The sequence below is a fragment of the Stenella coeruleoalba genome (genome assembly GCF_951394435.1).
Source record: "Stenella coeruleoalba genome assembly, chromosome: 20".
Classification (NCBI taxonomy): Eukaryota; Metazoa; Chordata; class Mammalia; order Artiodactyla; family Delphinidae; genus Stenella; species Stenella coeruleoalba.
The window spans coordinates 4,154,708-4,182,329 of NC_137166.1; the positions used below are offsets into that span (position 1 = coordinate 4,154,708).

The 27,622-nt window shown below is 50.5% G+C and overlaps 2 protein-coding genes across 13 annotated transcripts in view; both read right to left on the reverse strand.

Annotated features, from left to right (window-relative positions):
- The window catches only part of CRISPLD2 (cysteine rich secretory protein LCCL domain containing 2), a 134,273-nt gene that overhangs the window by 50,425 nt on the left and 56,226 nt on the right, over positions 1-27,622 (reverse strand). For 7 of the 12 annotated variants that reach the window (XM_079907920.1, XM_079907919.1, XM_079907921.1 and 4 more), the window contains exons 15-17: positions 19,420-19,470; positions 7,835-7,943; positions 5,623-5,827 (exon numbers count right to left, since the gene is read on the reverse strand). In XM_079907920.1, coding sequence (XP_079764046.1) covers positions 7,937-7,943; positions 19,420-19,470 — 58 coding nt within the window. In that variant the 3' untranslated portion in view covers positions 5,623-5,827; positions 7,835-7,936. Of the gene's footprint in view, positions 1-5,622; positions 5,828-5,852; positions 6,207-7,834; positions 7,944-19,366; positions 19,471-27,622 lie in introns of those variants that run through there. The other 5 variants (XM_079907926.1, XM_079907927.1, XM_079907928.1 and 2 more) reach the window with 4 other exon arrangements.
- LOC307179108 (V-type proton ATPase subunit e 1-like) lies at positions 775-2,342 on the reverse strand (the record flags this gene model as incomplete). Its single annotated transcript, XM_079907882.1, has 2 exons — positions 775-1,152; positions 2,297-2,342. The coding sequence occupies 2 exons, from the start codon at positions 2,340-2,342 to the stop codon at positions 905-907; spliced, it is 294 nt and encodes a 97-aa protein (XP_079764008.1). The 3' UTR covers positions 775-904.

Genomic DNA, 27,622 nt, shown 5'->3' on the forward strand with positions numbered 1-27,622 from the left:
TCCGCGGCATATGGGATCTTCCCGGACGGGGCACGAACCCGTGTCCCCTGCATCGGCAGGCAGACTCTCAACCACTGAGCCACCAGGGAAGCCCTCCCGAATTTTTTGGTTTCCCAGTGCATATGAAAGTTATGTTTACACTATACTGTAGTCTGTTAGGTGTGCAATTACATTAAGTCTGAAAAAACAATGTACGTGCCTTCATTCAAAAATACTGCATTGCTAAAACATTCTAACCATCATCCGAACCTTCAGCGAGTCGTCCTCTTTTTTGCTGGTGGAGGGTCTCGCGTGGGTGTTGATGGCCACTGACTGATCAGGGCGGTGGCTACTGAAGGATGGCATGGCTGTGGCAATTTCTTTTTTTTTTTTTTTTTTAGAGAGCAGAAAAATAATTTATTCCAAAGGAGGGCAGAAATAAGAAACTCATCCTGAAAATATACTTTGGTATAATTCTGATGGGACAGATTTTCCCTCTGAACATGTTCTCCTGCCGACTGCCCCGCTGGAGTCTTATTGTCATGTAACAGTTTTTAAACACTTCGCTGATTCTCACGTTGTGAGCAGGCGGGGGCCATCTTCACATCCACAGTCTCCAAGGAGGGAGTAACGTTATTTCTCAGAAGAACAGCATTTTCTATCTCGGAAGAGTACGTAAACATTTTATAGAGGCAGCACAGTTTAGATCCAATACGCACATCATTCATCAAAGTGCAAAAAAGGCGACAGGAAAAAATACTGCACTGTAGAATAAGATATTCAAATGTGGTGGGAACGTTTAAGGCAGCTGACGGCCAAAGTGGGCGAGGCAAGGAAGGTGGTCTGGGCACGGAGGTGATTTTGCATCTAGAGGAGTTCTCTTCGTGACCTCAATGCCTGAGCCCTGGCGAGCAGGTCTTCTTACTCAAGGCCAATGATGCTTGAGGTACCAGATGGTTTCATTTTTCAACTGTGGTCCAAAGAGAGGGTTGAGTTGGGCCAGAATTGCAATCAGCCAAAAGAGGTAGCCGCAAACGGAACAGGTCACCAACATGGTGATAACTCCCCGGCTGGGACCCTGAGGGATGAACCAGGGCACCGGGAAACCGACGAAGCCCCAGAACACGCTCATCACGCTGAGAGGCACGGTGAGGCCGGTATATGCCGTGGTTGCTGGGGGAGGGGCCAGCCCTGCCCCGCCGCCTCACTCACGGCAATTTCTTAAAATAAGAGAACAGTCAAGTTTGCCGCATCGATTGACTTTCGTGACCAATTTCTCTGTAGCATATCGTGCTGTGTGATAGCACTTGACCCGCAATAGAACTTCTTTCAAAACTGGAGTCAGTCTTCCCAAACCCTGCTTTATCAACTAAGTTAGTATAATATTCTAAATCCTTGGACATCCCTGGCGGTCCAGTGGTTAGGACTCCGCGCTTCCACAGCAGGGGGCGCACGTTCCATCCTAAGATCCTGCGTGCCGCACGGCGTGGCAAAAAAAAAAAAAAAAAATCTAAATCCTTTGTTGTCATTTCAACAATCTTCACAGCATCTTCACCTGGAGTAGATTCCATCTCAAGAAACCACTTTCTTTGTTTGTCTATAAGAAGCAGCTGCTCATCCACCCAAGTTTTATCACGAGATTACATCAGTTCAGTCACGTCTTCAGGCTCTACTTTTTTTTTTTTAAACGTTATTTCCAGTGCACTTTTGTTTTCTTAATTAATTAATTTATTCTTGGCTGCCTTGGGTCTTCGTGGCTGCGCACGGGCTTTCGCTAGTTGCGGCGAGCAGGGGCTACTCTTCGTTGCGGTGCGCGGGCTTCTCATTGCGGTGGCTTCTCTTGTGGAGCACGGGCTCTAGGCGCGCGGGCTCAATAGTTGTGGCACGTGGGCTCAGTAGCTGTGGCTCGCAGGCTCTAGAGCGCAGGCTCAGTAGTCGTGGCGTGCGGGCTTAGTTGCTCCGTGGCACGTGGGATCTTCCCGGACCAGGGCTTGAACCTGTGTCCCCTGCACTGGCAGGTGGATTCTTAGCCACTGTGCCACCAGGGAAGCCCCCAGCCTCCACTTCTAATTCTAGTTCTCTTGCTGTTTCCACCACATCTGCAGTTCTTTCCTCCACTAAATCCTGAACCCCTGAAAGCTGTCCATGAGGGCTGGAATCGACTTCTTCCAAACTCCGGTCAATATGTGGACCTCTTCCCATGAACCATGAATGTTCTTCATGGCTGTTTCCTCCACAGTGATCATCTCTTGCTCAGTGCAGCCACCTTCATGGATGACCTGAGCCGCAGCTTCCCCCTCAGCACCTGTGGCTTCACCTGGCACTTCCGTGCTACGGAGGCGGCTTCTGTCCTTCAACCTCATGAACCGACCTCTGTTTCAGACTTTCCTCCTGCAGCTCCCTCCCCTTTCTCAGCCTTCGCGGAACTGGAGAGAGGTGGGGCCTTGCTCCGGATTAGGCTGTAGCTTCAGGGAATGTGGCTGGTTTCATCTTCTATCCAGACCACTCAGACTTTCTCCATATCGGCAGCAAGGCTGTTTCCTCTTCCCATCAGTGTGTCTACCGGAGCAGTGCTTTTAATTTCCTTCAGGAACTTTCTTTTGCATTCACAGCTTGGCTGACAGTTTGGCAAGAGAGGCCTCGACTTGGGCCTGTCTTGGCTTTTAACAAGCCTTCCTCACGAAGCTTCATCGTTTCTAGCTTTTGCTTTAAAGTGAGAGACGTACGACTCTTCCTGAAACACGGAGAGGTTGTTGCAGGGTTATTAATGGGCCTAATTTCAATATTGCTGTGTCTCGGAATAGGGAGGCCCGAGGAGAGGGACAGAGGGCGGAACGGCTGGTCTCTGGATTGGTCAGAACGCACACGATATTTATGGATTAAGTCTGCCTTCTAACATGGGTGTGGTTCGTGGCGCCCCCAACAATTACAAGAGTCACCTTAAGATCACTGATCCCAGATCCCCACAACAAATATAACAACAACGGAAAAGTTGGAAAGACTGTGAGAATCACCAAAATGTGACACAGAAACAGGAAGTGAGCAAATGCTGTTGGAAAAACGGCGCTGGTACACTTGCTAGACACGGGGTCGCCACGAACCAGCAATTTGTAAAAAACACAGTATCCACGAAGTGCAGTAAAGTGCAATACACCAAGGTTGGCCTGTACTATTAGGGCATCATAGTATATTTTGTGTACTCTAACATGTCACAGTACTACTGTGTAAGCCACAGCTCACTCTCAAGGTCAGCCCAGCGAAGCCTCTAAGAAGCCTTTATTTCCCGGGTCCAGGACCCACGTGTGTGTAGTTACCCCGTTCCTTTGTCTCCTCCGATTTGGAATGGTTTCCTGGACCGTCTTTCTTTCTCGACTTGCTTTTAAGACTGTCCTTCTTGGACTTCCCTGGTGGCACAGTGGTTAAGAATCCGCCTGCCAATGCAGGGGACTCGGATTCGAGCCCTGGTCTGGGAAGATGCCACATGCCGTGGAGCAGCTAAGCCCGTGCACCACAACTACTGAGCCTGCGTGCCGCAACTACTGAAGCCCGTGTGCCACAACTGCTGAGCCCGTACGCCTAGAACCCGTGTTCCACAACAAGAGAAGCCAACACAATGAGAAGCCCACGCACTGCAACGAACAGTAGCCTCCGCTCGCCGCAACTAGAGAAAGCCCGTGCACAGCAACGAAGACCCAACACAGCCAAAAAACTATATAAATAAATGAATAAATTTATAACAACAACAACAAGAAGAGTGCCCTTCTTGTTTTGACACATGAGTTGGGAACTCTGAAAGCCATTCAGAGCCAAGTTTGGAGAATTAAGTGTGTTACGAGACTGATGCCCACCTTTCTGGTCACATCCTGTCACGTGGCCCTGAAATGTGGCTGTGAGCGACCCTGGGTCAGGGACTCCCTCTGAGGGTGGCGTGGCCTAGGGGTCAGGAGCAGGCAGTTTAACCCAACTGCTCGGGCTCAAATCCTGGCTCTGTTCCTCCCAGCCTGTGTGACCTTGGGTAAGTCACCTACCCTCTCTGTGCCTCAGTTTCCTCATCGGTGAAATGGAGATAATACTGGTAGCTACCGCATGAGGCTGTTTTGAGGACTGGTAAGTTAATATTTGTAAAGAGCTGAGAACAGTGCCTGGCTCGGGTGAAATGGGGAGGATTTTTGGAATACGGTGGCTGTCTGGTTTCAACCATACAATCTTAAAGATGCAGTGTGTGTCACATTAATTCTGGGTACAGTGGCTCTGTCTTATGAAAGTATTCATGCTCCCCGCTGTTCCTTTACCCTGGACTCTCCCTTTACACACACACACACGAGGAAACACAAGATTTCCTTTTCTCTGTTCATTTTCTAAGCCCAGAACACCAGGCAGGAAGGACATTTAAACTGTCACCTGAAGCTCCCAGCCTCCAATCCACTGCCTTCCGAGACTCTGGCTGGAAAAGGATTGGTCGCCACTCCCCAGGCAACTCAGCAGGAGTATTATTCCCCTTCACTGTTTTCACTATTTTATCTAGAATCACTGAACGAGGCGGGCAGGGTGAACGTGGGGAAGGGGGCCTTGCAGAAACAAATCCTCTTCTTGTAGGGCTGGGGAAGCAGCCTGCGGATCCAGCTCACAGGTTTCCTGCACAGGGAAATCGAAGTCTCCCCCTTCCATCCGTGTGGGCTTGGGTTACAACCACACACGTCCTCACCTACAGCCCAGGGCTCCTGACACCGGAAAACAGGGCCAGGCTCCCGTGGGCTTCTGCTGGCCTAGTCTGGTCAGTTTCATGTTCATTCACTCACTCGTTTGTTCATCCCTGTGTTGCTGGTGTGAGCACTTTTGGTTGCTCAGCTATTTTTATAACCATTCACTTCTTATTGTGATGCAATCTGACACATTTGCAGGGCTTCCTTTGTTACTCTATTATTCATCAGCCTTTATTAAATAGTCCAGGTGTTGTTTTAAACACCTTACTCACACTATCTCATCGACTCCTCGTGACCGCTCTATGAGATAGGTACTATTATTGGGCCCCTTGTACAGATAAGGAAATGGAAGCACAGAGAAGTTAAGGAATTTGCCCAAGATCACCCAGCCAGAAGGGACCCCACAGGGACTCTAACCCGGGGGCTCCTCATTCTTTAGTTATACTCCCTTGCTTGATGATACCAGAGATGAAAAAGATTTTTGAGACGGTGAGAGAAGCTGATGGGCACGTGGTTTGAGGATGAAGCCCAGCTCAGGCCTATGAGCTGTGGAACAAGTATCCAAGGCGGGTGGGTCTCCCACTGGGGCTCAGAGAGGGACCTCAAAGACCGCCTACACTCAGCAAGTGGAGCGGACCTGGGATCCAGCGCAGGTGTGAGGTGCTGGCTGTGCACCTGGGTGCTGTGTGCCCCGGCGTAGCGGCCAAGGTCACAGAGGGGCAGCTGGGTCTACGGGAAGGTTCGGCTAGCATCTGGCTCTGCCTCTTGTCTGCATGACTTTGGCCCAACGATTGAACTCGGGCCTCTGACAAGTGGGCATAATAACAATTCTTATGTCATGGGGCTGACGTGAAGACAAGATAGAGCATTTGAGCACGCTCAGCTCAACAAGGAGTAGGAAAGAGGGCCCTTCACTTGGACATTGCTCTGTAGTTGTTACCTTGAAGCCAGCCAAGGGAAAGCTCCGCAAAGGCAGGAGTGGAGGGGGTGGCAGTGTGGTTTGAATTAAGCTGTTTATGTGCACCCTCGTCCAGTGACAAATGGCTGTAGTGACGGAGCAGCGTGGTTTCAATTTTCCATCTGGGATCAGACGTCTCGTGGCTCTGCCAGCCTTGTCCGGAAGTGGGCAGGTCGTCCTAGCAGCCCTGGGAAGGGGGAAGGGGGGTCTCGGTCCTCCCGCCTGCTCCAGGCCTGGCCTGCCCGCGCCACCAGACCAGCCGGCGGGGGAAGACAGGCCTCGCTGACCTCGCCTGGGCCCCTCTGGGACTTGCGAGCTGTCCTCGCCGCTGTGTCCACAGGCACCCCTGCGTGACAAGGCCATCTTATTTGGGGGGCAAAACCGTGTTAGCCCAGGTCCACGCCCATCTCAATCCACTCATGGGCCAGGGCTGGTGCTTCCGGGCCAGCCCAGCAGGGAGGGTCGGGCCGTATCGGCAGCCGGAAGGGCAGGCTGGGCTTCTGGTCATTTCTGTCTTGATTTCCGTAGTCCCACAGAGTGCAAGCGCTCGCCAGAGGCAACTCAGCCTGGAAAGAAACTCGTGATCAAGGCAGGTCTGGGACTGAGCTCGGGACAGATATGCCTGGGCGGGACCCGTGGCCCTGGGGGCCTGGGCAAGGTGGTCGGCTGCGCTGGGCCTCGGTTTCCCCATCTGTAAATGGGGTACTGTGGGGGTGTGGCGAGGAATAAATAGGGGATGCCTGTGAGGTGCGGTGAATCTTCCAGCCACCCACGCCTGTGAGGAAACTTGACCTTTAGATCTCAAGTCCCCCCCACCCCTCCCCCCCAACTAATGAACTTGGTAGAATAAAACTGGTCATTCAGGGAAAGGCATCCTCGTTTTCCTTGTTGTTTCAAGTTTAAATCAGTTCATTCGGAAGGCCCTCCTTCCCCCCTTCTCCTTGAGGTGGCTTTTAATGGCCTTTAAAAACAGAAGTCAGAGCCCAGCCCACCATGGCCCTGGACCCACCTGTGGCCTCCATTCCCCTGGAGTCAAACCCCAGTCCTTCCCACTGCCCGATGGCTGTCCCCAGTCTGTCCTCAGCTCTCGCCGCCCCTGCCCGTGCTCTCCCTCCCTGTGGCCTCCGTTGGGCCCTTGGACCAGGCGCGTGCTCTCCCCAGCACCTTGGGGCTCGCCGCTCCCTCCACCTGGAACTCTCTGCCCTCTGACTGCCACTGGGCTCCTCCCTCACCTCCATCCCCCTTTTCAAATGTCACCTTCTCAGGGACCTGACCTCACTTCCTGACCACTCAGTGTAAAATACCAACAGCCCCAGCCTCGGCACGCCCTGCCCCCTTCCCCGTTCTCTGACCTTTACAGCACTTGTCACCAACTGACATAGAACGTGTGGGACTTGTTTTGTTTAATGCCTGCCTCCCCCACATGAATGTAAGCTCCATGTGGGAGCAGACACACTTGTATCTATTGGTTTTTTTCATCTGTAGTGTCTCTAGGACCCAGACAGTGCCTCACACACAGTAGGTGTTCAATAAATGTCAGATGGATGGAGGGAGGGATGGATGGATGAATGGATGGATGGATGGGTGGGTGGGTGGGTGGATGGATGGATGGGTGGGTGGATGGATGGATGGATGGGTAGATAGATGGATGGGTAGATGGATGGATGGGTAGATGGATGGATGGGTGGATGAATGGATGGGTGGGTAGATGGTAGATGATGGATGGATGGACGGAGGGATGATGGATGGATGGACAGATGAATGGATGGGTGGGTGGGTGGGTAGATGGTAGATGATGGACGGATGATGGATGGGTGGGTAGATGGATGGGTAGATGGGTGGATGGAAGATGATGGAGGATGGAGGGATGGGTGGGTGGCTGTCTTCAGGCTGCAGGCTGGGGAATCCTGCAAGTTCTGGAAGGAAGTGGGGAACTAGCCCCTTCTACTCTCCAGTTTCCTGGAACTGACCTGGGGGACCCTCCTTTTGTCCCCACCTGACTCCAACACAATGAGAGGCCGGCACAGGTGGCCCTTCACAGCACCCTGTACTTATTTAAGCAAAAAAGGGACTTGTTACAAGGACACTGTGGTTCCCACAGAATATCAAGGAGGGCTGGAGGACCAGGCAGGAGGGTTCTGCAGCCAGAAATGACACCCAAAATCACTCTGCAGAATGGTCTGGTGGGACCTACCTGTGGGTGGCTGCCATAGAGCCCGCCGGGGAGGGAGTCCAGACTCTCCTGTTATCATCCCATGCCTAGGGTTGCCAGATGAAACAGAGGTGAGCCGGTCCACTATGAACTGCACAAAAACAATAGTATTTTAGTAAGGGTATGTTCCATACAATATTTTAATGTTATTATTATTATTCTACTTTGTCTAAATCTGGCACCCCTGCCTGCGATCCCTGAAGTCCCACTGCTCCCCCGAGAAAAGTCTCTGGACACCACCTTCCTTGCACCAGGGGCTCCCAATTGGAAGTTACAGAAACACGTCCCATGCATGCACCCTAGCTGCAAGGGATTCTGGGAAAGCAAGTGTCTCCAAGTTTCTACAGCACGAGGTGGGCTCAGCCTCCTGGGGTTGGGGAGCCCCTCAGACCATGGCCGGCAGCTGGGTTTAGGCTTCTGCTCTCCTATTATCTGCAGAGGCTGGGCAGGGTGAAGAACCAGATTCTCCCCAAATCTGCTGTGTGGTCCATGAGATGTGGCTTTTGAGATCTGAGCATCCTTTTCCTCAACCTATTTTCTCCACCAGAGAGTTTCACGTATCTATTTAGATACAGTCTCCACCAAAAGGAAGTAGGGCTCCTTGGAGAAATGACTGATTCCAAGACTAGGGGAAGGAAAGTACAAGGCGAGCCAGGAGCACCTTGTGCCAGGAAACTGAGCCACAACTGATGGGCTGTGTGAAAAGGACACGAGCCAGCTGGAAGGGGTTCCCACCGCTCAAATCTGGGATGATTTGAGCATCAAAAAAAAAAACAACAACATTGTAATGCACTGCATAAAATAAGAATTATTGAGTCCACAACAATAAATGCCTGTGTGTCTACATATTTGTATATAACATGTGTGTATATATATTGTATATAACATGTATATTCCAAGTAATACACTTGGAATATACATTTATAAAATACAATGTGTGTGTGAATAAATAAACGAATACGGGAGAAGGGAAACCTCTTCCTTAGAGGAAAATGCCAACCGATAAATGTGGAAGGTGTAGCGTAATTAGAGCAGTCACCATGTGACAGCCGTCATAAAATACTTGTTCCAGGGAAGAGGCATCACTAGAGGGTAAAACCGGTGAGTGAAGGTTTTCTGAGGATAGGAGATTTACATAGTTCCAATATATCTCTCTGCAAGATCATTATCTATTACCAAAAAATATAGGAACTTCACAGCGGAAAAAGCTGGCAGACACCACCTTAATCAAGATCTCAAAACTGACATCAGAGCCCACAGCAAATAGACACATGCCCTTGGTATGAGGCACTGAGAAGCTCACAATGTCACTTCTGTGAGATTCCTTCCAAAAACGTGTCATCTGAATCTCATAAGGAAGAAACACAAGACAAACTTGATTTGAGGAACGTTCCACAAAACATCTGGTCAGTCATCTTTTAAAAAATGTCAACATCATAAAAGAAGAACATAAGTGAGGAGTTGTCCAGATTCGAGGACACGAATTAAGACACGAAAACCGAATGTGATTCATTAGCTGAGAGTTTCTTTTGCGATAACGGACATTCCTGGGACAATCGGCAAAATCTGAATAAGGTCCGTAGATTAGATCCCATAATGCATCCGTGTCAACTCCCCTGATGCAGACAATTACACCAGGTGTTGTAAGAAAACGTCTCCTTCCTCAGAAGAGAGTGTCCTTGTTCTTAGGAAATACTGAAGCATTGAGAGATAAAGGGGGTCTCATGTCTGCAACTCCCTCTTAAATAGAAAAGAAAAAAGGCAAAGAAGATGATCACGGAAATGCAGTAAGTGTTCACATCTGGGGACGCTGCATGAAGGGTAGAGGGGAATTCTTTGGAGTATTTGTGTGGCTTTTCTGCAAGTCTGAAATGACGTCAAAAGAAAAAATTTAAAAAACCAGAAATCTGTCTAGTAAATCAAAAGCTAAATAAAATGTACCTCTTTGTTCCTCCTGTTCTGCTGTGGTCCCCCTTCCCTGAAAACAGCAGGGGCTGCTGCCTGAAGGCCCAGGGCAGGGTTTTAGATGGAAAAAAAATGCCAGGAACGCACAACGTATTTGTAAAAATAATGGTATCCAACTAACGTGTATACAGCATTTATTATGCACCAGGCTTCCAAATGCTTTAAAACAACTGTACTAACTTCTTGGAATCTCGTAACAACCATACAAAGTAGCTGCTATTACAGCACTATTCACAACAGCCAAGACATGGAAACAACCTAAATGTAGACAGATGAATGGATACAGATGTGCTACATGTATACAATGGAACACTACTCAGCCATAAAAAAAACATAATGCCATTTGCAGCAACATGGGTGGACCTAGAGATTATCATACTAAGTGAAGTCAGACAGAGAAAAACAAATACCATATGATATCACTTATATGCGGAATCTAAAATATGACCCAAACGAACTTATCTACGAAACAGAAACAGACTCACAGACATAGACGACAGACTCGTGGTTGCCAAGGGGGAGGGGCAGTGGGGGAGGGATGGAGTGGGAGTTTGGGATTAGCAGATGCAAACCATTATATAGAGAATGCGGAAACAACGAGGTCCTACTGTAGAGCACAGGGAAATATATTCAATATCCTGTGATAAACCATAATGGAAAAGAATATGAAAAAGAATATATATGTCTATAACTGAGTCACTTTGCTGTACAGCAGACATTAACACAACATTGTAAATCAACTATACTTCAATAAAATAAATTAAAAAAAAACACAAAGTAACTGCTATTACTGTTCCCATTTTATATATGAGGAAACAGATGCACAGAGAGGTTGAGTAACCCGTCCAAGGTTTCACAGAGTATAAGTAGTAGAGCTGGGATTTGAACCCAGGCCCACTGGCTCCAGATTCTTTTCCCACCCCGCAAAAGTGTCATATTGGGGCGATTTAAAGTTTCAAACTATGAGGGGCTGAAAAGGGAAAATGGGACACAGGGCACAGACTGGACACTGGAGCCACAACACTCACTAATTCCCAGAGTGCTGCCCCAGCAGTGAGCTACAGAGGGGCTGGGGCAAAGACCCCAAAGATTGAATGGTGGCAAATCCAGGTGTCCAGGGAGATAAGCTATCACGTGGACAGCCGGCTACCACTGCTCAGCCTGCAGGACTGGTGTCTACCTGTTAGATTGGGTTGAACAGTATCCCTCCCAAATTCATGCCTTCCTGGAACCTCAGAACGTGACTTTGTTTTGAATTGGGATCCTTGTAGATGTAATTAGTTAAGGATCTTGAAATGGCCACGTAAGCTGGGGCAGAGTGATTGGAGTGATGAGGTCATAAGCCAAGGGATGCCTGGGGCCCCCAGAAGCTGGAAGAGGCAGGAGGGACACTCCTCTGAAATCTTCAGAGAGAGCGTGGCCCTGCCCACACCTTGATTTCAGACTTCTGGCTTCCAGAACTGTGAGAGAATACATTTCTGTTGTTTAAGTCACGGGACCTGTGGTCACTTGTTACAGCAGCGCTAAGAAACTACACCTGTGGAAGTTCCCAAGTAAGCTGCATCTTAACTACCCAAGGTCCCTTCTCCCATTCTTCTCCATAGGACCCGCTTTACAGTTGGATTTGCAATGTGCTCAGGAAAAAACATGCACCTCTCCCAACTTCCTTGCAGCTAGGAATGGCTGTGGGACCCAATTCTGACCAACAAGTTGTCAGTGGAAATTTACCGGCTGCGACCTCTGGGAAAGCTATGCTTCCGTTGTTTTTCTGGGTGAGTTAGACTTGGGTTCTACTCTCCCAGTGATGGCAGAGTAGCTACAATCAGACCAACCATTCTATACGTGGCAACCATAAACTCCAGACTAAATATAAAATACAAGTCTCTGATGGTTATTGGGAGAAGCAAAGGCGGGCAGAAACCGCATGGGAGTCAACACTTGGAGGAAGGGGACTGCACTGTGTGAGTCTCCAGTGGTTTTCAACTTTTTGCCTGAACACAGCCCTAGTCAGCATCCTATAGGAGTGGCTAAACGTCTAAAAGAAGCCTTAAATCCTGAAGAACCAGGGGAGGCAGCAGCTGGAAAGTGAGGAGGGAACCTCCAGAAAGGAGAGAGTTGTAGAAGAGGAATGCCAAATTCTGGGTACAAGCTCTGCCCAAGTCTCTGGCTGACCCCTGAACCATGCATGCACACAGCAGACTCCCAGCAGCTCAGCAAAGGCCAACAGCACCGAGAGTGATTTCAGTTACAGGCCACTGCAGTGGCGTAGCTTTGGAGTCCAGACAAGTTAATTCCCTGCTCAAACAAAATGTAACCATCTACAATCTCCAGGATGCCTTACTGACAATGTCCAAGATACCATCTAAAATTACTAGACATACAAAGAAATTAACAAAGCAAAAAATGTGTCCATCCTCAAGAGAAGAGGTCAGCACACTATGGCCCAGGGGACGGCCCTCTGCTTTTTCTTTCTTTCTTTTTTTTTCTTTTAAAAATGAAGTTTTACTGGAACACAGTCATGTTCATCCACTTACATATCGCCTATGGCTGCTCTCAGACTACAACCACAAAGTTAAATCGTGACAGAGATGCTACTACTCACAACCCTAAAATATTTATCAATTGGACCCTTTAAGAAAAGGGTTTGCCAACCCCTGTTCAAGAGAAAAGACAGTGAACGGTGACTGGTCCAGATACACGGATTAGCTGATCTATATCTATGTTGAAGTCATAAAGAAAAATACATTCGAAATAAATGAAAAAATGAGAAATTTCACCAAGAATTAGAAAAGTAGGAAAAGAACCAACTGGACATTCTAGAATTGAAAGATACAATTTCTGTAATAAAAGGGGGCAACATCACCTGCCATGTGGCTTCTGCCTTTTGAAACGTCTCTTCCTTTCCGGAATGTCTATGACTTGCTGGAGGTGAACCAGTCGTCTTTCTTTTTTTAAAAATTAACTGATTCATTTATTTATTTTTGGCTGCGTTGGGTCTTTGTTGATGTGCGTGGGCTTTCTCTAGTTGCGGCGAGCGGGGGCTACTCTTTGTTGCAGGCGTGGGCTTCTCATTGCGGTGGCTTCTCTTGTTGCAGAACACAGGCTCTAGGCGCACCGGCTTCAGTAGTTGTGGCACGCAGGCTCCGTAGTTGTGGCTCATGGGCTTAGTTGCTCTGTGGCATGCGGGATCTTCCTGGGCCAGGGCTCGAACCTGTGTCCCCTGCACTGGCAGGCAGATTCTTAACCGCTGCGCCACCAGAGAAGTCCAAAGCAGTCATCTTTCAACCACAAGGACACATGCCATGTGCTGTGGCTGGCAGAGCAGTAAGTGGGAAGGAACCTGGTCCTTGAGAACTTCCCAAGCACTGCACCCTGCTCATCTAGGAAATGGAAATTTCTCACAGCATCCTCACCCTCCTACCTTCCACTGTGGTTGGGTCTCTGTTACATGCAGCCCAACACATTCCTAGCTGACATTTTGACAAAGAAAATCTAATGAGGATGTGAATTACTATATTTGACAAGTGTATTGAATTAGCAAGTTGCTGATGGAGATGTGTGCTTATTAGATGAGACAGCATGTGTCTGGTGCCCATTCAGTCCTGGCACATAGTGGCACTCGGCTCAGGTGAGTTCCTTTGCCATCTTCCTGGGTCAGGTAGGGGCGGGGCAGTGGGCCTGGGCTAGTGACACCAGGATGGAGAGGAAATATCCTTGGGACCACAGCCATGTTTGGGGTAAGAAGGTGAGAGCAGGTGAGCTGGGAGCCTGCTGCCTGATGAGCCAGCCCATCCCCGTCCAGCGTGGTGGCAGCCAGGTCCCACAGGGAGGCCTTCTGCCCACCTCGGAGGCAGGCCAGGCACTGACAGAAGAATTGGTTTAATGGTCTGTCTCCTTGGGTGAAGGCTGCTACCAGTTTAGTTGGCCAAGATGAAAGAGTCAAAGGAATGCCATGAGGTTTTCAACACCTGGGCCTTTGGCAACAAATTAATTTTTTTAAGGGGCTAAAAGACTTTTTTAAGGCCCAGTGGTCAGCTAGGACAGGTTTTGGTTTGGTGTGAAAAACTAGAAGGACAATGGATAAAACAAACAAAATCGAACCCGGTAAGACATAACGGCTTCAGGACCACCTACAAAGTTGTAGGGTTTTTGTTTTTCCTTTATAGAATGAAGGGGCCATGGTTGGAGGAGCCAGGATTCCATAGCTCATGTCACCCCTTCCGTGGGTCCCCAGGGCCCTCTGGGCAGGGCGGAGGAGGGAAAGGCAGGTCTCTGCTGGGAGCCAGAATCCGGAAAGAGGATTTAAAGTAGATCTAGTCTGAGGATCCTCCAGCTTCTGTTTGTATTCTTCCAAGGATGAGAAGCTCACTCCCTCTTCACAAGGGCCATTTCATCTTTGGAAGTTCCACCAATTTGAATCTTCTTTTTTGAATTTGGTAGAAATCTGTCTCCCTGTGGCATGTAACCACTGGCACTAGTTCCATGCTGCAAAGCAATACAGTGATCAAATGTGGCAGCTGTGTGTGCCCACCAAGGGCTGAGCACGTCTCAAGTTCGCCCTCATTTAATCTGCATAACCGCCCCTTGGAGTAGACACTGTTATTAGTTCCCTTTAATGGAGGAGGGCACTGATGCTCAGAGAGGTTGAGCGACTTGCCCGGCATCACACAGCTGGTGAAGAGCTGATGTGGGAGTCAAACTCCGGCATGTCTGCAACCTAGCTCTTAACTCTTACACCGCATGACCCCTTCACGGCCCCCGGTCAGCCTCTCTTTACTCTAAACCTTCCTGCTCTATCCCGATTCCTCGTGATAAACCTAGGAATGGGCACGTGACCCATCCGTGATGAAAGGGATTTAGAAACAAGTCTGCTGGGTGATCCCGGGAAAGATCTTCTTCCCTGAGAAAAGAGAGAATGCTGTGAGGAGGACCCCCCTCCTCATCCCTTCGTCCCGTCTCAGACTCAGTGCGGGGACAGTTTGCGGCCGGTGGCCGTCCTGACCACAGAGGATGGGGCGAGGTTTGCTGACCAGGTGTCTCGACATCTCTGAGCTGCTGTCCCCGAATCATCTCCCTCCTGACTTCTCACGTAAGATATCTGAACGTTTTTCCGAGCAATGATTCTGCAATTGAACCAGCAGCAGAATCCCCCTGAGGGCTTGTTAACTCCCAGAGGTCTGACTCACTGGGTTTAGGCTGGGGCCTGAGAATCTGTCTTTCTGCCAAGTCCTGGGGCTGTTAGATGGGGTCTGTGTTATCTGCAGCCCCAAAGCATGCCAACCAGTACGCAGAGTTGCCATTATTAGTCAAGCACCTTTCAGCCTACAGCTCCCCTGTAATCTCTGCACTGCGGTGAGGATGCTGTGAGAAATTCCCATTTCCGAGATGAGCAGCCTGAGGTCCAAAGAGGCAAGAGTGACTTGTCTGAGGTCCCTCGATTGGTAAGAGGTGGAGCTACCCAGGGACTCCCAAGTCCGTGCTCTGTCCCTGTGTCACCTTGTGCCGGCGCCCCCTCTGTCGGGGGTTCCCAAGCAGCGTGGCGCTGGCATTCAGCCCGCTTACAGCACTCCTGCAGACCTTTGCTGCGTCTCAGACGGATTCTGCAAGAAGGAAGGGCCAGCTCCCTCCTCAGCTGCCAGTACATCGTTTGTATGTTGGAGGTTTGGGGCCCAGAAGTTTGGGGCCTGGGATTGTGGCATCCTGGGAGGTCAGAAGAATTTCCAGAAACAGGAGAAAGAGGCACACCAAGGAAGGCTGCAGATTCTGCGGGAGGAAAGCTGGAAGGAAGGCTCCCAGTGCCCTGGGGTTGCTGTCAGTGGGGTTGGGGAGGGCATTTCCACGGCCTTGACAATGCATCCGTCAGAAACCAGTATTTCCCAAACATCAGTCACTATTCCCCCATCTTCGTGGGTTCTGCGGCCCACCTGCACACCTGCTTATGTAATATTTTAAAATCAACATTTAAAAAGCCTTAGATATACTTAGTAAAAAGGAAACCTGGGAGGGCTTCCCTGGTGGCGCGGTGGTTGAGAGTTCGCCTGCCGATGCAGGGGACACGGGTTCGTGCTCCGGTCCGGGAAGATCCCACATGCCGCAGAGCGGCTGGGCCTGTGAGCCATGGCCGCTGAGCCTGCGCGTCCGGAGCCCGTGCTCCGCAGCGGGAGAGGCCACAGCAGTGAGAGGCCCGCGCACCGCAAAAAAACGACAACAAAAAAAAGGAAAGCTGGGAATCCCATGGTGGTCTAGCAGTTAGGACTTTGAGCTTCCACTGCAGGGGGCACGGGTTCGATCCCTGGTCAGGAAACTAAGATCCTGCATGCCATATGCGCAGCCAAAGAATTTTAAAAACTTAAAAAAAAAAGGAAAGCTAACCCCGCCATCAATGAAAATGAGAAGCACGTGTTATAAACAGAAGGCCCATGAAAGCAAAGGCGGAGGGTGGGTGGCGGGAAGGAAGTCAGCCAGGAGCTCCCTAAGTCGCTCGTAGCTGACAGCGTTCGGAACACGGGGACACAAGACTCAACTGGGCACAAGGGGGCTGATGCCTGGGAAGATGGTGACCGTTAAGGACTGAATTGGGCTCCCCCCTCCCTAAATGCATATGTTGGAAGCCTTAACGCCTGACATGACTGTATCTGGAGATGGAGCCTTTTAAGGAGATAATTAAAGTTAAATGGAGTCTACAGGATAAGGCCCTGATCCTATAGGACCCGTGTCCTTATAAGACGAGGAAGAGACACCAGGGATGCTCGAACAAAGAAGAGGACACAGTGAGATGGTGGCCATCTGCAAGCCAAGGAGAGAGGCCTCAGGAGAAAGCAGCCCTGCGGCCCCTTGATCTTGGACTGCCAGCCTCTGGAAGTGTGGGGAAATACACCTCTGTGGTGTGAGCTCCCCCGCCTGCGGTGCCCAAGCTGACTAGGACAGTGCTGGAATGAGGCTAAGCCTGTCGTACTCACCACGCAGAGTGTGATGTGGAGGTCAGCAGTCTCAGCGCCACCGGGAGCCCGTGGCAACTGCAGCCCCTCAGGCCCCAGCCCAGACCCGCCAGACCCGGAACCTGCGTTTCGACAAGCCCCGCCCCCCGCCCCACGTGATTCGCGCACATCTCAGGTGAAAATACTGCAGCAATTAGCATCTGGACGACCCGCGCGCCACGTTCCTGGGAGGAGTGGCGTAGAAAATAGTAACGAGCCTGCAAGGAGGTTTCCATTGTTTTATTCCACAGACTGTTGAGATGTGTCCGTAAGAGATACGTCCCAGAGACGTTTTAGAAATCAAACCAGTTTTATTGAAACGACAGCAACGTGGTCCCTGTTCATGCGAAGCACACACAACATTTACAATAAACTTTTGTACATAGGAAGTAGTAAAATACATCATTTTTCATAGAAAAAAGCACACACGTAAGCTGCGGGCTGAGTGAGCCTACAGACATGAAAAATCAGAACACGATGGGGAACAAATCAGAAGGACACCAAAATTTTTCATTTTGGGGGGCCCAGTAACACTGTTGGCCGGAGTTATGTTTTTATGGGTTTAGTGCTGAGGGCATGACGGCCCTTTAAACACGCTAAATTAGAAGGGGGTCCCTGATTACAAGGCCTTATACTTTGTAGCACTGTGTCCATTTTCAGAAGATAAATGGTTCCAGTTTCACAATGTCTGTGAAGGTGAAAAAGACAGCAAGGTCTGGTTCTGGGCGAGGAGTTTCCAGCCCGTTAGACGGCCGGTTAATGAGGCGTTCAGGAACTCGGGAATTTGATTTCAAAATGAGAGCAGTCCACTCACACTGGACGTTTCAGATTCTCCCTCCGGCAGGATGCTTCAAAAGCAAACCTACTGAAATTCCCCAGGACCGTCACTAATTCTAAAAACCCAAGCTTGCAGTCTGGACGTGGCCACAGACATAAGGGCCTGGTGACAAGCAAAAGTCCGACAGCGTAATACCTAGCATCCGGACGGTTCCAAGGACTCAGATCTTTGGCAGGAACTAGACGCGGTATCGGACAGTCTGACCAAATTCTTCCGCACTGACATTTGGAGTCGAACAGTCAGTACTTGCGCATTATAACAAGCCCACAACGCACGAAGCAAAAACACAGTCCGCGCATCTCAGCTCTGTCAAGCTAAGAGTTTCATTACTTTTACAAACTCCTTTGGGGTGGGGGTGGGGGGAAGCTATCTACCTTCTGTTTCTTCACTAATTAGGGTTGCCCTGAAACAACACACCAACTTGGTTCCCCAGGTGGAGTTCCTTGCCCAGACCATGTTAGGTTTTGTTTGTTTGTTCATTTTAAACTTTCTGCTAGTTCTTCTGCCTTTGAAATAGTCTGATGGAGACTGAAATCAACTTTGAAGTCAGCATTCACGAAAGTGATCTACTGGCCAGCCTGGTGGAGGAGGGTGGAATTTTACCTTCTGCAAAGAAATGCTATTTACAAAAGGGTATTTTATTTCACTGTGGGTTTTGGGTCTAGGCTGCTGAAGCAGTTTTGTACAGCGACGGCAGCCAGAGAGCACCGCACTCCTCAGAGCCTCAGGAACATTTGGCAAGAACTGTTTCACAAAAATAGGAAGAGAAATCCTTCCAGTGTGTTACCATCTCCTGTTGTTATGCCGCAGGACGGTTTCATAACTGCAGGCTGTCCCTCTTCCCAGAGCTGCTAACCTCGGCGAGGAATGTACTGAGGAATGAAGCCATTCCTCTCATGGCTAAAAAAATAGGTCATCCGACGGACGGGAAATCTGCACGATTCAGTGCCGTTTTTTAAAGGCAGCAACAAAACAGCCCTACTTTGGCTGTTCTTAGACGTCTCGGTGGAACCCACAGAGACAAGGAGTCGGAAAGAAAAAAGTGGGCTTCAAACAGAATTGTTTGCCAAGCAAAGACCCTGGCGGGAGACACAAAAACCAGTCTGGGCAGGGCGTGACCCACAGCAGGGAGGGGATCAAGAAAGGGTCCTGGTTCATTAGTCCTCAGTGAGACCAAAGGTCACGGCAGCAAACAGACGGGCCACGTGGACGAAGGGAAGGACCAAGACAAGACACATCTCTGGAGTTACGGCTGAACTCGAAGGAAACCAGCACTGCTGTGTATAGAACCAGCCTGCACAGAGCAGGACGGGAAGAGGACGGGTGCCAGGGCAGAGTCCCCTTGTTCCGGCCCATTTGTCTGACCAGCAAACATGAAACCCATTTTTCTCCATTGGTAGGGACGGCCTGTGTTTTTTAATGTTTTAAATAGCTACCTTCTACTCCATCCCTGAAACTCCCCCGAGCGTTCTCAGTACGCCCCTTCCCACTCCCCTGAATGCCTCGCAGCGTCAGCTCCACATCCTTTGGAATGCTCTCTGCATCCACAACAGAACACCTCCCAGGGGGAGACCCCCGGGCCTCAGCAGGACGGCCACCGGCTGTCTGCTCAGGACCCCAGGGATGCTCCCCTGGGTGGAGCTGAGACCAAGGCACGACGGATGGGACACGACGCCAATCAAAGGAAGTTTCCCCGGCCCACCCCCCCAATGACAAAATAAAAATAAAAAGCGAACCCCCGAAGCCCTCTTGAAGACGCCCCCTTCTCCCCGACCCTGCAAGCTCACGGCCTGACGGCAAAGATCCGGAAGGCCTTTCCGTCTCGAGGGGTCCTCAAGCTGAAAAAGAAGGGAGAGCACACGTTACCGAAAGATCTGCAGGGATGGAGCGGGAACGGAGTGGGAACGGGGTGTCCCCAAGTCCCCGCGGTGGAGGAAGCATGGCCGAGGGACAGTTGGCGAAGCTGTTGGGAGCAGAGCATGCCCCAGCCAGGAGGAGCTGGCAAAGCCCTCTGCCTCTGCAGACGCGCCTGGGTCTCAACTGAGGTCAGGGTTGTTAACTTGGAATTTGCTGGCCCCTGTCTGCCTGAACTGAACCCAGCCTCCAAGACTTCTGCCTGGTTTTTGGTACCACCTGTCAACCCAGAGAGTGGCCACCTGCTTGACCGACGAATAGGACGGCATTATAACAAGAATGCACGTGCTCCTGTTACTAGAATGGGCGCACCGATCCGACTGGGCTCAGATATTGTGCAAAGGATTTTCTATACGCCTTTACCGCCTTCCGATGAAGACCCATTAGTATCCCTATTTTGCAGGCAAAGGAGAAATTTAGCTTCTGCCAGGTCACACAGCCAGTAAAAACCACCCTCTCAAGATAGGAGCTAAATCCTTTAGCTAACTGCATGCCTTTAAAAACAACAAACAAACAAACACAAACTTCATTAAGATATAACATGCCATGAAATTCACACTTCTGAAGCGTACAATTCGATGATGTTTAGTGATGGGGGGGCGGGGCTTGTGCAGTCATCTCCACGATCCAGTTGTGGAGTGACCCCGGCTGCCCTGCTCGTTTCTCGAAAGCTCAGATTCCAGGGCCCTCCTCAGGCCTCTGGGCTACAGGACTTCCCTGGATCCTCTGCCCAAATGACTAGTCTGGGAGAACCACCCGGAGCTACGAGGCACTCAGCGGTTGGACGTGGTGGGTAAGCCGCACTGGGGACCACTGCCAGGCTCCGGGATGCTGACTCACTACCAGCAATTCTACAGACGGCGCAGTGGGTGCCTCCACGCACAGGGCCCCCCGACAACCCAGGGACAAGGGGCCACTCAGGCTGTCGTCCAGGCAGGTACCCTAAGGTTCCTGGAGGTCCTGCCCAGTCCTACCAAGCATCCCCATTGAACAACCGGCCCACCCGGAAGGCACGAGCGGGCCGCTGAACCAGGTGTGAATTTCTCAACACAGCACACAGCTGGCCGACTAGGTATCATGTGACACCAGCTGTGGTCCCTTCCACTGCTTCAGGCAAGGGGGGGGGTTCCTATTGTTCAAGCTTCAAACATTTACTGAGCTCTAGTTCTCCTAGGAAAGTTGCCAGTTGTATGCGTCTGATGAAAAACAAGTGTGATCGGATAAATTATAAAATAATCTCCTTTTCTAAATCTTGCCCTCTGACTCTTTTTAGCCTAGTTTGTAGCTCCCACAGGTATACGAAAAGGAATGTAAATTGGTACAGCATTTCTGGACAATTTTCACAGAAGGTACTGGATGAATTTTCTAAAAGATATTGAACAATGTTCGTAATGGGCATTAAAACTCCTACAAGCACTTCTGAACAAAGAGCTGAACTCAGCGTTTTGTCTGTCATTCAACCAGTGTTTACTGAAGACCTACTATGCACAGGCATCAAGCTGGGTGTCAGGGACACAGGGTTAACCAGACCGATGGGATTCTCGCCTTCAGGGAGCTTATACAGTCTGGGGGGTGGGAGATCAACAGCTAACTATGTGTGAGAAATACAGTAATTTCAGACAGTGGTGGGTGCTGGGAGGAAAACAGCACAGGGTGACGGGATCAGATTAGACCGGGGAGGTGGGCTACTGGAGACCCAACAGCAGGAGGACGCTTCCTCGGGCAGGTGGCATTTGTATGTCGGTCTGAACGACGTGCGGGCCCAGCCATGGGAGGTATAGGAGCTGGGAGGGTCTGGGGTTGGATACTGACAGGTGCAAAGGCCCTGAGGCGAGATCTTGGTATCCAGGAACAGAGAGAAGGCTAGTGACAGGCACTGCTGTGACGAGGAGGGTGATGCACCAGGAGGGTGGAGAAGCGGGTGGGGTGCTGGTAGGTGTGGACTGCCCGTAAGGGGTAAGGGGCGAGGATTTTATTCTCAGCCCTAGGGGGCAGGGTACCAACAGGAGAGAGGCACACTGTGCATCCCAGAAAGAAGTCGATTTGGTTGCTGTGGCTACTCTGATAAAAGGAAGTTACCTAAGAAAAGTGTGGGGAAAGCACATGGGCTTGTGCAAAGATGTTCTTTGCTGTGTTGTTTACAAGAGCAAAAGAGAAAAAGGAAACAACCCAGATGCCAGTCAGCTGGGTAAAGAAATGATGGTCTGGCCACACAATGGAATAGCGTGGAACCACAGGAGTGACGACGTGGCTACGTCAGGCATTGGAAATGTCGGAAAGACACTCACAACCTGTTGCCGATTGAAAAATAAAATGAACCGAACGATGCAGAGAGTCTGATCCCTTTTTTTTGTAGAAACAAAAACAAAACAAACACATAAGAAATAAGCTGTTAGTGTGTAAACAGGAAAAATCTGGAAGGGAACATACCAGAATGTTTACAGTGGGTGTTTCTGGCTATGGGGTTTTCCATGATAGTAATTTCTTTCCTCTCTTTTTTTTTAAATTTAAAAAAATGTTTTGGCCACACTGCGCGGCACGCGGGATCTTAGTTCTCCAACTGGGGATCGAACCCATGCCCCCTGCAGTGGAAGCGCAGAGTCTTAACCACTGGACCGCCAGGGAAGTCCCATGATAGTAATTTCTTAATATTATTTTCGCTATTTCTTGAAGTTTCTCTAATCTTATTATGAAAAGTAGGGGGGAAAAAAGGAAGGAAGGAAGGGAGAAGGAGAGAAAGGAAAAGAAAGAAAGAGAGAGAAAGGAAGAGAGAGGGCGGGAGAGAGGAATGGAGGAAGGAAGGGCGGGATGGATGGAAGGGAGGGAAAACCAGCACAAAAATCCCCTCGCAGAACTGGGAGAGAACCTCAGCTGGACTGAGAAGCTTCTGGGGCATCCCCTTGGGCTGACTTAGTGCCCAAGGGTCGCTGACCTATTGGATGAGCTGGGATGGGTGCTCTGGGAAAGCTCGAGTGTCTGCAGCCTCGGGCGGTGTCACCAGCCCAGCTCCGGTGAGTGATTCCAGGCTCCTGACGGCCACTCACCCTGCCCTCGGCTCCAGTGTTCAGCTCTTTGTGCCAGCGGCTGTACCCAGCACACACACCACCATACCCCAGACGCTGCCTCCATCCTTTAAGTAATCTTACCCCGTCCGTGCCTCACAGCCCCGCACGAGATCTCTAGGGTTCCTCCCACTTACAGAGAGGGAACCAAGGCTCTGAGAGGGGATGTGATTTGCCCCCAGTTCCAACACCAGTTCCAGGTACAGCTGGGAGGTGGATGCAGGTCTGTCGATGCTCTGGGACCCTTTCCTAACCCTTATCCTAAATGGGTGGGCTGTGGCCACGCCATCCCTGAGGACCACACTGGCCAAGCCCGCATGGCAGTGGGGGGACTCAGAGGCTGGGAGCCCCTCGCAGGCGGGAGGTCGCAGGTCCTGCAGGAGCCGCAAGCATAAGGCTGCGTCCTGGAGGCTCACTCCTGCCGGTGAAAATTACTCAGGCAGGAATTGATCGGCGTGCAGCAGCGCACAACACAGACTGGATTAAAGAGAGAGGACAGCCAGCCATCTGTCCTGGGAGGGACGGAGGGGTTGTCCACCAGTTGGCCGCTGACCCCATGGAGTCACGGAACCCAGCGATAAAAGGATGGCGGAGTATTGCTCTTCTGGCTTTTAAATGTGCAATATCTTGTTTATTATTAATATCACTTATATGTATACACGTACGTCTTTGTATTTATATACGTGTGTGTGTTATACATATATATACAATTTCTCTTTTGAAGATTCTAACCCTACTCTCCCACAGTCGCACCCTCTACTGATCTTCCAGGAAAATTCAAGAGTCAGACACAGTTTCAGATCTTATCTGTCGGACCTTGGGGTGGTCGATCTGTTTCTCTGAGTCTCAGTTCCCACACAGGTAAACAGGGTCCATAAAAGTACCCCCTCCTCAGGGACCCTGTAGGAAGTGAATGAGCTTATCCAGGGAAAGCATCTGAGTCAGCGCTTCGCAGTTAGCAGGCGCTCAAAGCCATGGGCCGTGGATACCGTCACCCTGCTAGGTTTAAGCCTCATTCTCCCATCAGGAGAATGGTGGGTACATGCACGGCGATGAACAAGTTATCCACACAAAAGCCCAATCCCCAACGAATCAGCAAACCTCTTCATCTTATTTCATGAACTATGAAATATTTTTTTGGGAAAAAAATTTCAGAGCAGGGTGTATACACAATCTCCATTTTCATTTTTACGTGTGTTGCCCGGGGGACAAAAAGGCCTGGAAGAGCTGTAAGTAAGCAGTTAACAGAGGTTAATGGGGTGCCTGCGGGAACTCTTTGTTTCTAATCCCTAGACATATTATTTAAATAATAAGTATGTATTTCTTTTCTAATAAATATTTTAGGGTTACAAACAAGTATACCTTAGGACTGTAAGGCTCACCCCAACCCCTTCTGGGAAGGGCCTGTGCCCCAAGGTCAATGACTTGTCTGCAGTGAGGAGTCACGTGTGCTGGTTATAAGCATGGGTGCTGGAGCAGGCGTCCTGGGTTCAAGTCCTGGCCCTGCTGCTTGCTGGCTGAGTGACCTTGGGCAAGTTGCTTTACCTCTCTGTGCCTCCCTTTCCTTACTGATAAACTGTCGTCCCTGCCTCATGGGGCTGTTGGGAGGACGAGATGAGCTAATGTGTGTACAGATCTTAAGAGTGCTGGGAAGCGGGAGCAGGCAGGGAGGGAGACGGCAGAGGAAACCAGTTCAGCCTTGGTCCAGCTGGCCTGGGGGAGAGTGCTAAGCTCATTCGATCTGGAAATAACGGCTCAATGGTTTCTGCTTCCCAGAGTTTCTGGACATGTCGAGAGATTTTCAGACGTCCAACGCTTGAGACTCCCAGAGCTCACAGTGGCTACCGAGTGCTTGAAATGCAGCTCGCCCAAACTGAGACGTGCTCTGTGTGCAAAATACCCGGTATGTCTCCCAGCTCTTATGAGTAAAGGAGAGTGCAAGTTTCTCATCAATACTTCTATTCATACGTATTGAAGATAATATTTTTGATACACTGGATTAAATGAAATATACTCTAAATTCTCCCATCTGTTTCTTTTTACTGTGATTACTAGAAACTTCAAAATCCCATATGTGGCTCGCGGTACACGTCTGGGACATGCCGCAGTAAACAGAGGCCCCTGAGGATGAAGATTTTTGTCTCTTCCGTCCCTGCCATGGCTCCGGCCCCGAGGACAGTGTCCAGCACACAGGAGCTGCCCCATAAATGCTAGTTCAGTGAGTCTACTATTTGGATAAAGGTCCATCCACATACATACCATCAACCTCTATAAACAGGTTTTATCTGTTGAAACCAAGTAACCAAGGATGTTATCTGTCATTGTGTGGTATATTTCCCAATCTCATTGTAAAATCTGTCTTAAAAAATGGTCCTGGGGGCTTCCCTGGTGGCACAGTGGTTCAGAGTCCGCCTGCCGATGCAGGGGACACGGGTTCGTGCCCCGGTCCGGGAGGATCCCACATGCCGCGGAGCGGCTGGGCCCGTAAGCCATGGCCGCTGAGCCTGCGCGTCCGGAGCCTGTGCTCCGCAATGGGAGAGGCCACAGCAGTGAGAGCCCCATGTACCGCAAAAAAAAAAAAAAAAAAAAGTAGTCCTGGTCTCAGAAAAAATCCTGAACTGATATCCATCCAGATGTCCAGCTTCTTTCCGAGAACATCTGGACAAACCCTGGTCCCAACATCTGAAGCTCCTCCACACCCGTCTTCCTTCCCTTCCTTCATGGGCACGTGCGGGAGAGAGAAAGTGCCCGTCCTCTTACATTATCCCAGTTCTGCATGGTCATCTTTCAAAACTTTCAGGAAATCCTCTTCTAAAAACAGACAATTGCTAAACCAAAGCCACTCTGAAGCAGAAACAACTTTTGGCCCGTGTCCTGAGAATTCTGTAGAGGAGGTTTTGTTTGTTTGATGGATTGAAGGATTCCCTAAATTTAGAATGCAGCTTGCTGTGAACGGGTTGCTATATGTCCAGTGTCCACATCTCCCTTGGGACTGCTGTGACCACTCCACGGTCCCAGCAGACACTGGGGACAGAGCCACCCTCCGGTCCCAGGCTGGGTTCCCAGAGCTCCTAATGGGAACAGGCTCTGGGGAAATTTCTCAGCCCTCGTCTCTACGCAGAGGGCCACCGAGGTCCCATCTAAACAAGGGGAGGATGGGGCATGGCCCTGCCTGGGGCTTCCAGATATCTCTGAAGGAGCCACGTCACCAGGGAGGCATCTCCAGATAGTAAGGTGGGGCCCCGCTTGGTGTACTCGGCTCCCTGGTACCTCCCTCCACAGCCATGATGCCTGTGCCCTGCTACAGATGATGTTGTTATTTCTGCATGGTCTGTGCCGCAACTAGATGATAAGCCCCACCAGGGCAGAGGTCCCAGGGCCTGGGACATCGTAAGGGCTCACCACGCATATGCCACCTGATGGGTGAGTGCAGGTGGAAAGGATGGATGCCAGGGCGAAAAAACAATTCCTGTAGGATGCTTTTGTCCTTGTCCAGAAGATAATCCATGCGGGCTATTTCCTACAACCGAGTTACCTGCCCCTACGTGACAAGAACCATAGCGTCTTGAGGTTTGCAACAGGCCTTAGAGGTTATGTCATAGCAACGAGGCCAGCGGATCCATCAGACACTTACTCAGAGCCACTGGGTGAGTGCTTTGCCCACACTGTCTCATTTAATCCACACAGTAGCCACTGACAGAGGGGGAACCGAGGCGTGGGGAGACTGCCTGCCCAAGGACACCCAGCTGGTGAGCAGTGCGGCGGGGTCGCAAACGCCATCGGACCCTGTGTGCCCTCCTGGCCTGGTCTCTTCCCTCTGTACGTGCAGGGCGGACTCTATCATGCTGGTGCCCACGGATCCCAGCACCGGTCCAGGCCACCCTGAATACGTAGGAAATCAATGACTCTGCATCACAAACTATCAGAATCATGGGCGGTGCCGACTGTGTGCCAGGGACGTGGTCACCCTGGCGTCACCCTCACAGTAGCGGCTCTCACCCTCCAGTGGGCATCAGGACCCCCAGAGGGCAGGTCCACGCAGCCTGCCCAGCCCGTTCCCCGGGGGTGTGTCTGAGGGGGGCCGGAGAACGTGCTTTTCTAGCAAAGCCCCCGTTGATCTCGATGCTGCTGGTACGGGAGCCACTTGGAGACCCACTGTTTTACCACCACCCCAGGGGGCAGGTGCTATCATTTTCCCCTCTAAAGCTTGGGAAACTCACCCAGACATCACCACAGATTTCAGCACACAGGACCTACTCAGGGGGAAAGGGTTCGAGAAGGAAGGGAAGCAGAAATCTCCACTCGCTAAAACTCTTCTGAATATTGTTGGGGGGCATCAACCACCCCGGGGCCTGGAAAAGGCTGCCTGGAAGAAGACACAGTCGGCCTTCCGCATCCGCGGGCTCTGCATCCGTGCACCCACGATTCAACCATCCGTGGCTGCGGAGTCCGTGGATGTAGACGGCCTCCTGTACTCTGACACTGTAGGTAAGGACCTGAGCATCCGCAGATTGGGGTATCTCTGGGGGATCCTGGAACCAAGGCCCCGCGGATACCAAAGGGCCACTATACTTACAATGATGGCGCAATCTGGGCGGGTCCTTTGGGCAGAGAGAACTACAGGTGGCGGGGGAGTTAACAGTGGGGAAGAAGATACTTTGGGGGAGCCCCTCTCAGTCCCTAACCCTCCCCAGACACCCACCTGTGTCTCAGCCCTGGGATGGGGGTGGCAGCTGCTGGGGTCTTTTCTCTCTAAGGTGGGGAGAGAAAACAAAGCCCAGCCTACCAGCTTCTCACCAAGACGGTTTCTCCTAAACGGGCACAAAGAGCTCAAGGGATTGGGGTCCTGGCATTTCTTTCCAGCCTGGCCAGGAAATTCCACCTAATCAGCTGCTTCATTTCCCTCCCATTAAATCAATGGAATTTCCCTTCATTACGCTTTTCCCAAACAGAGGTTGCAAACTTTGAAGGAGAAAATGCAGAAGCTCTTAACTCTAGCTCAGAACCCTGGGAT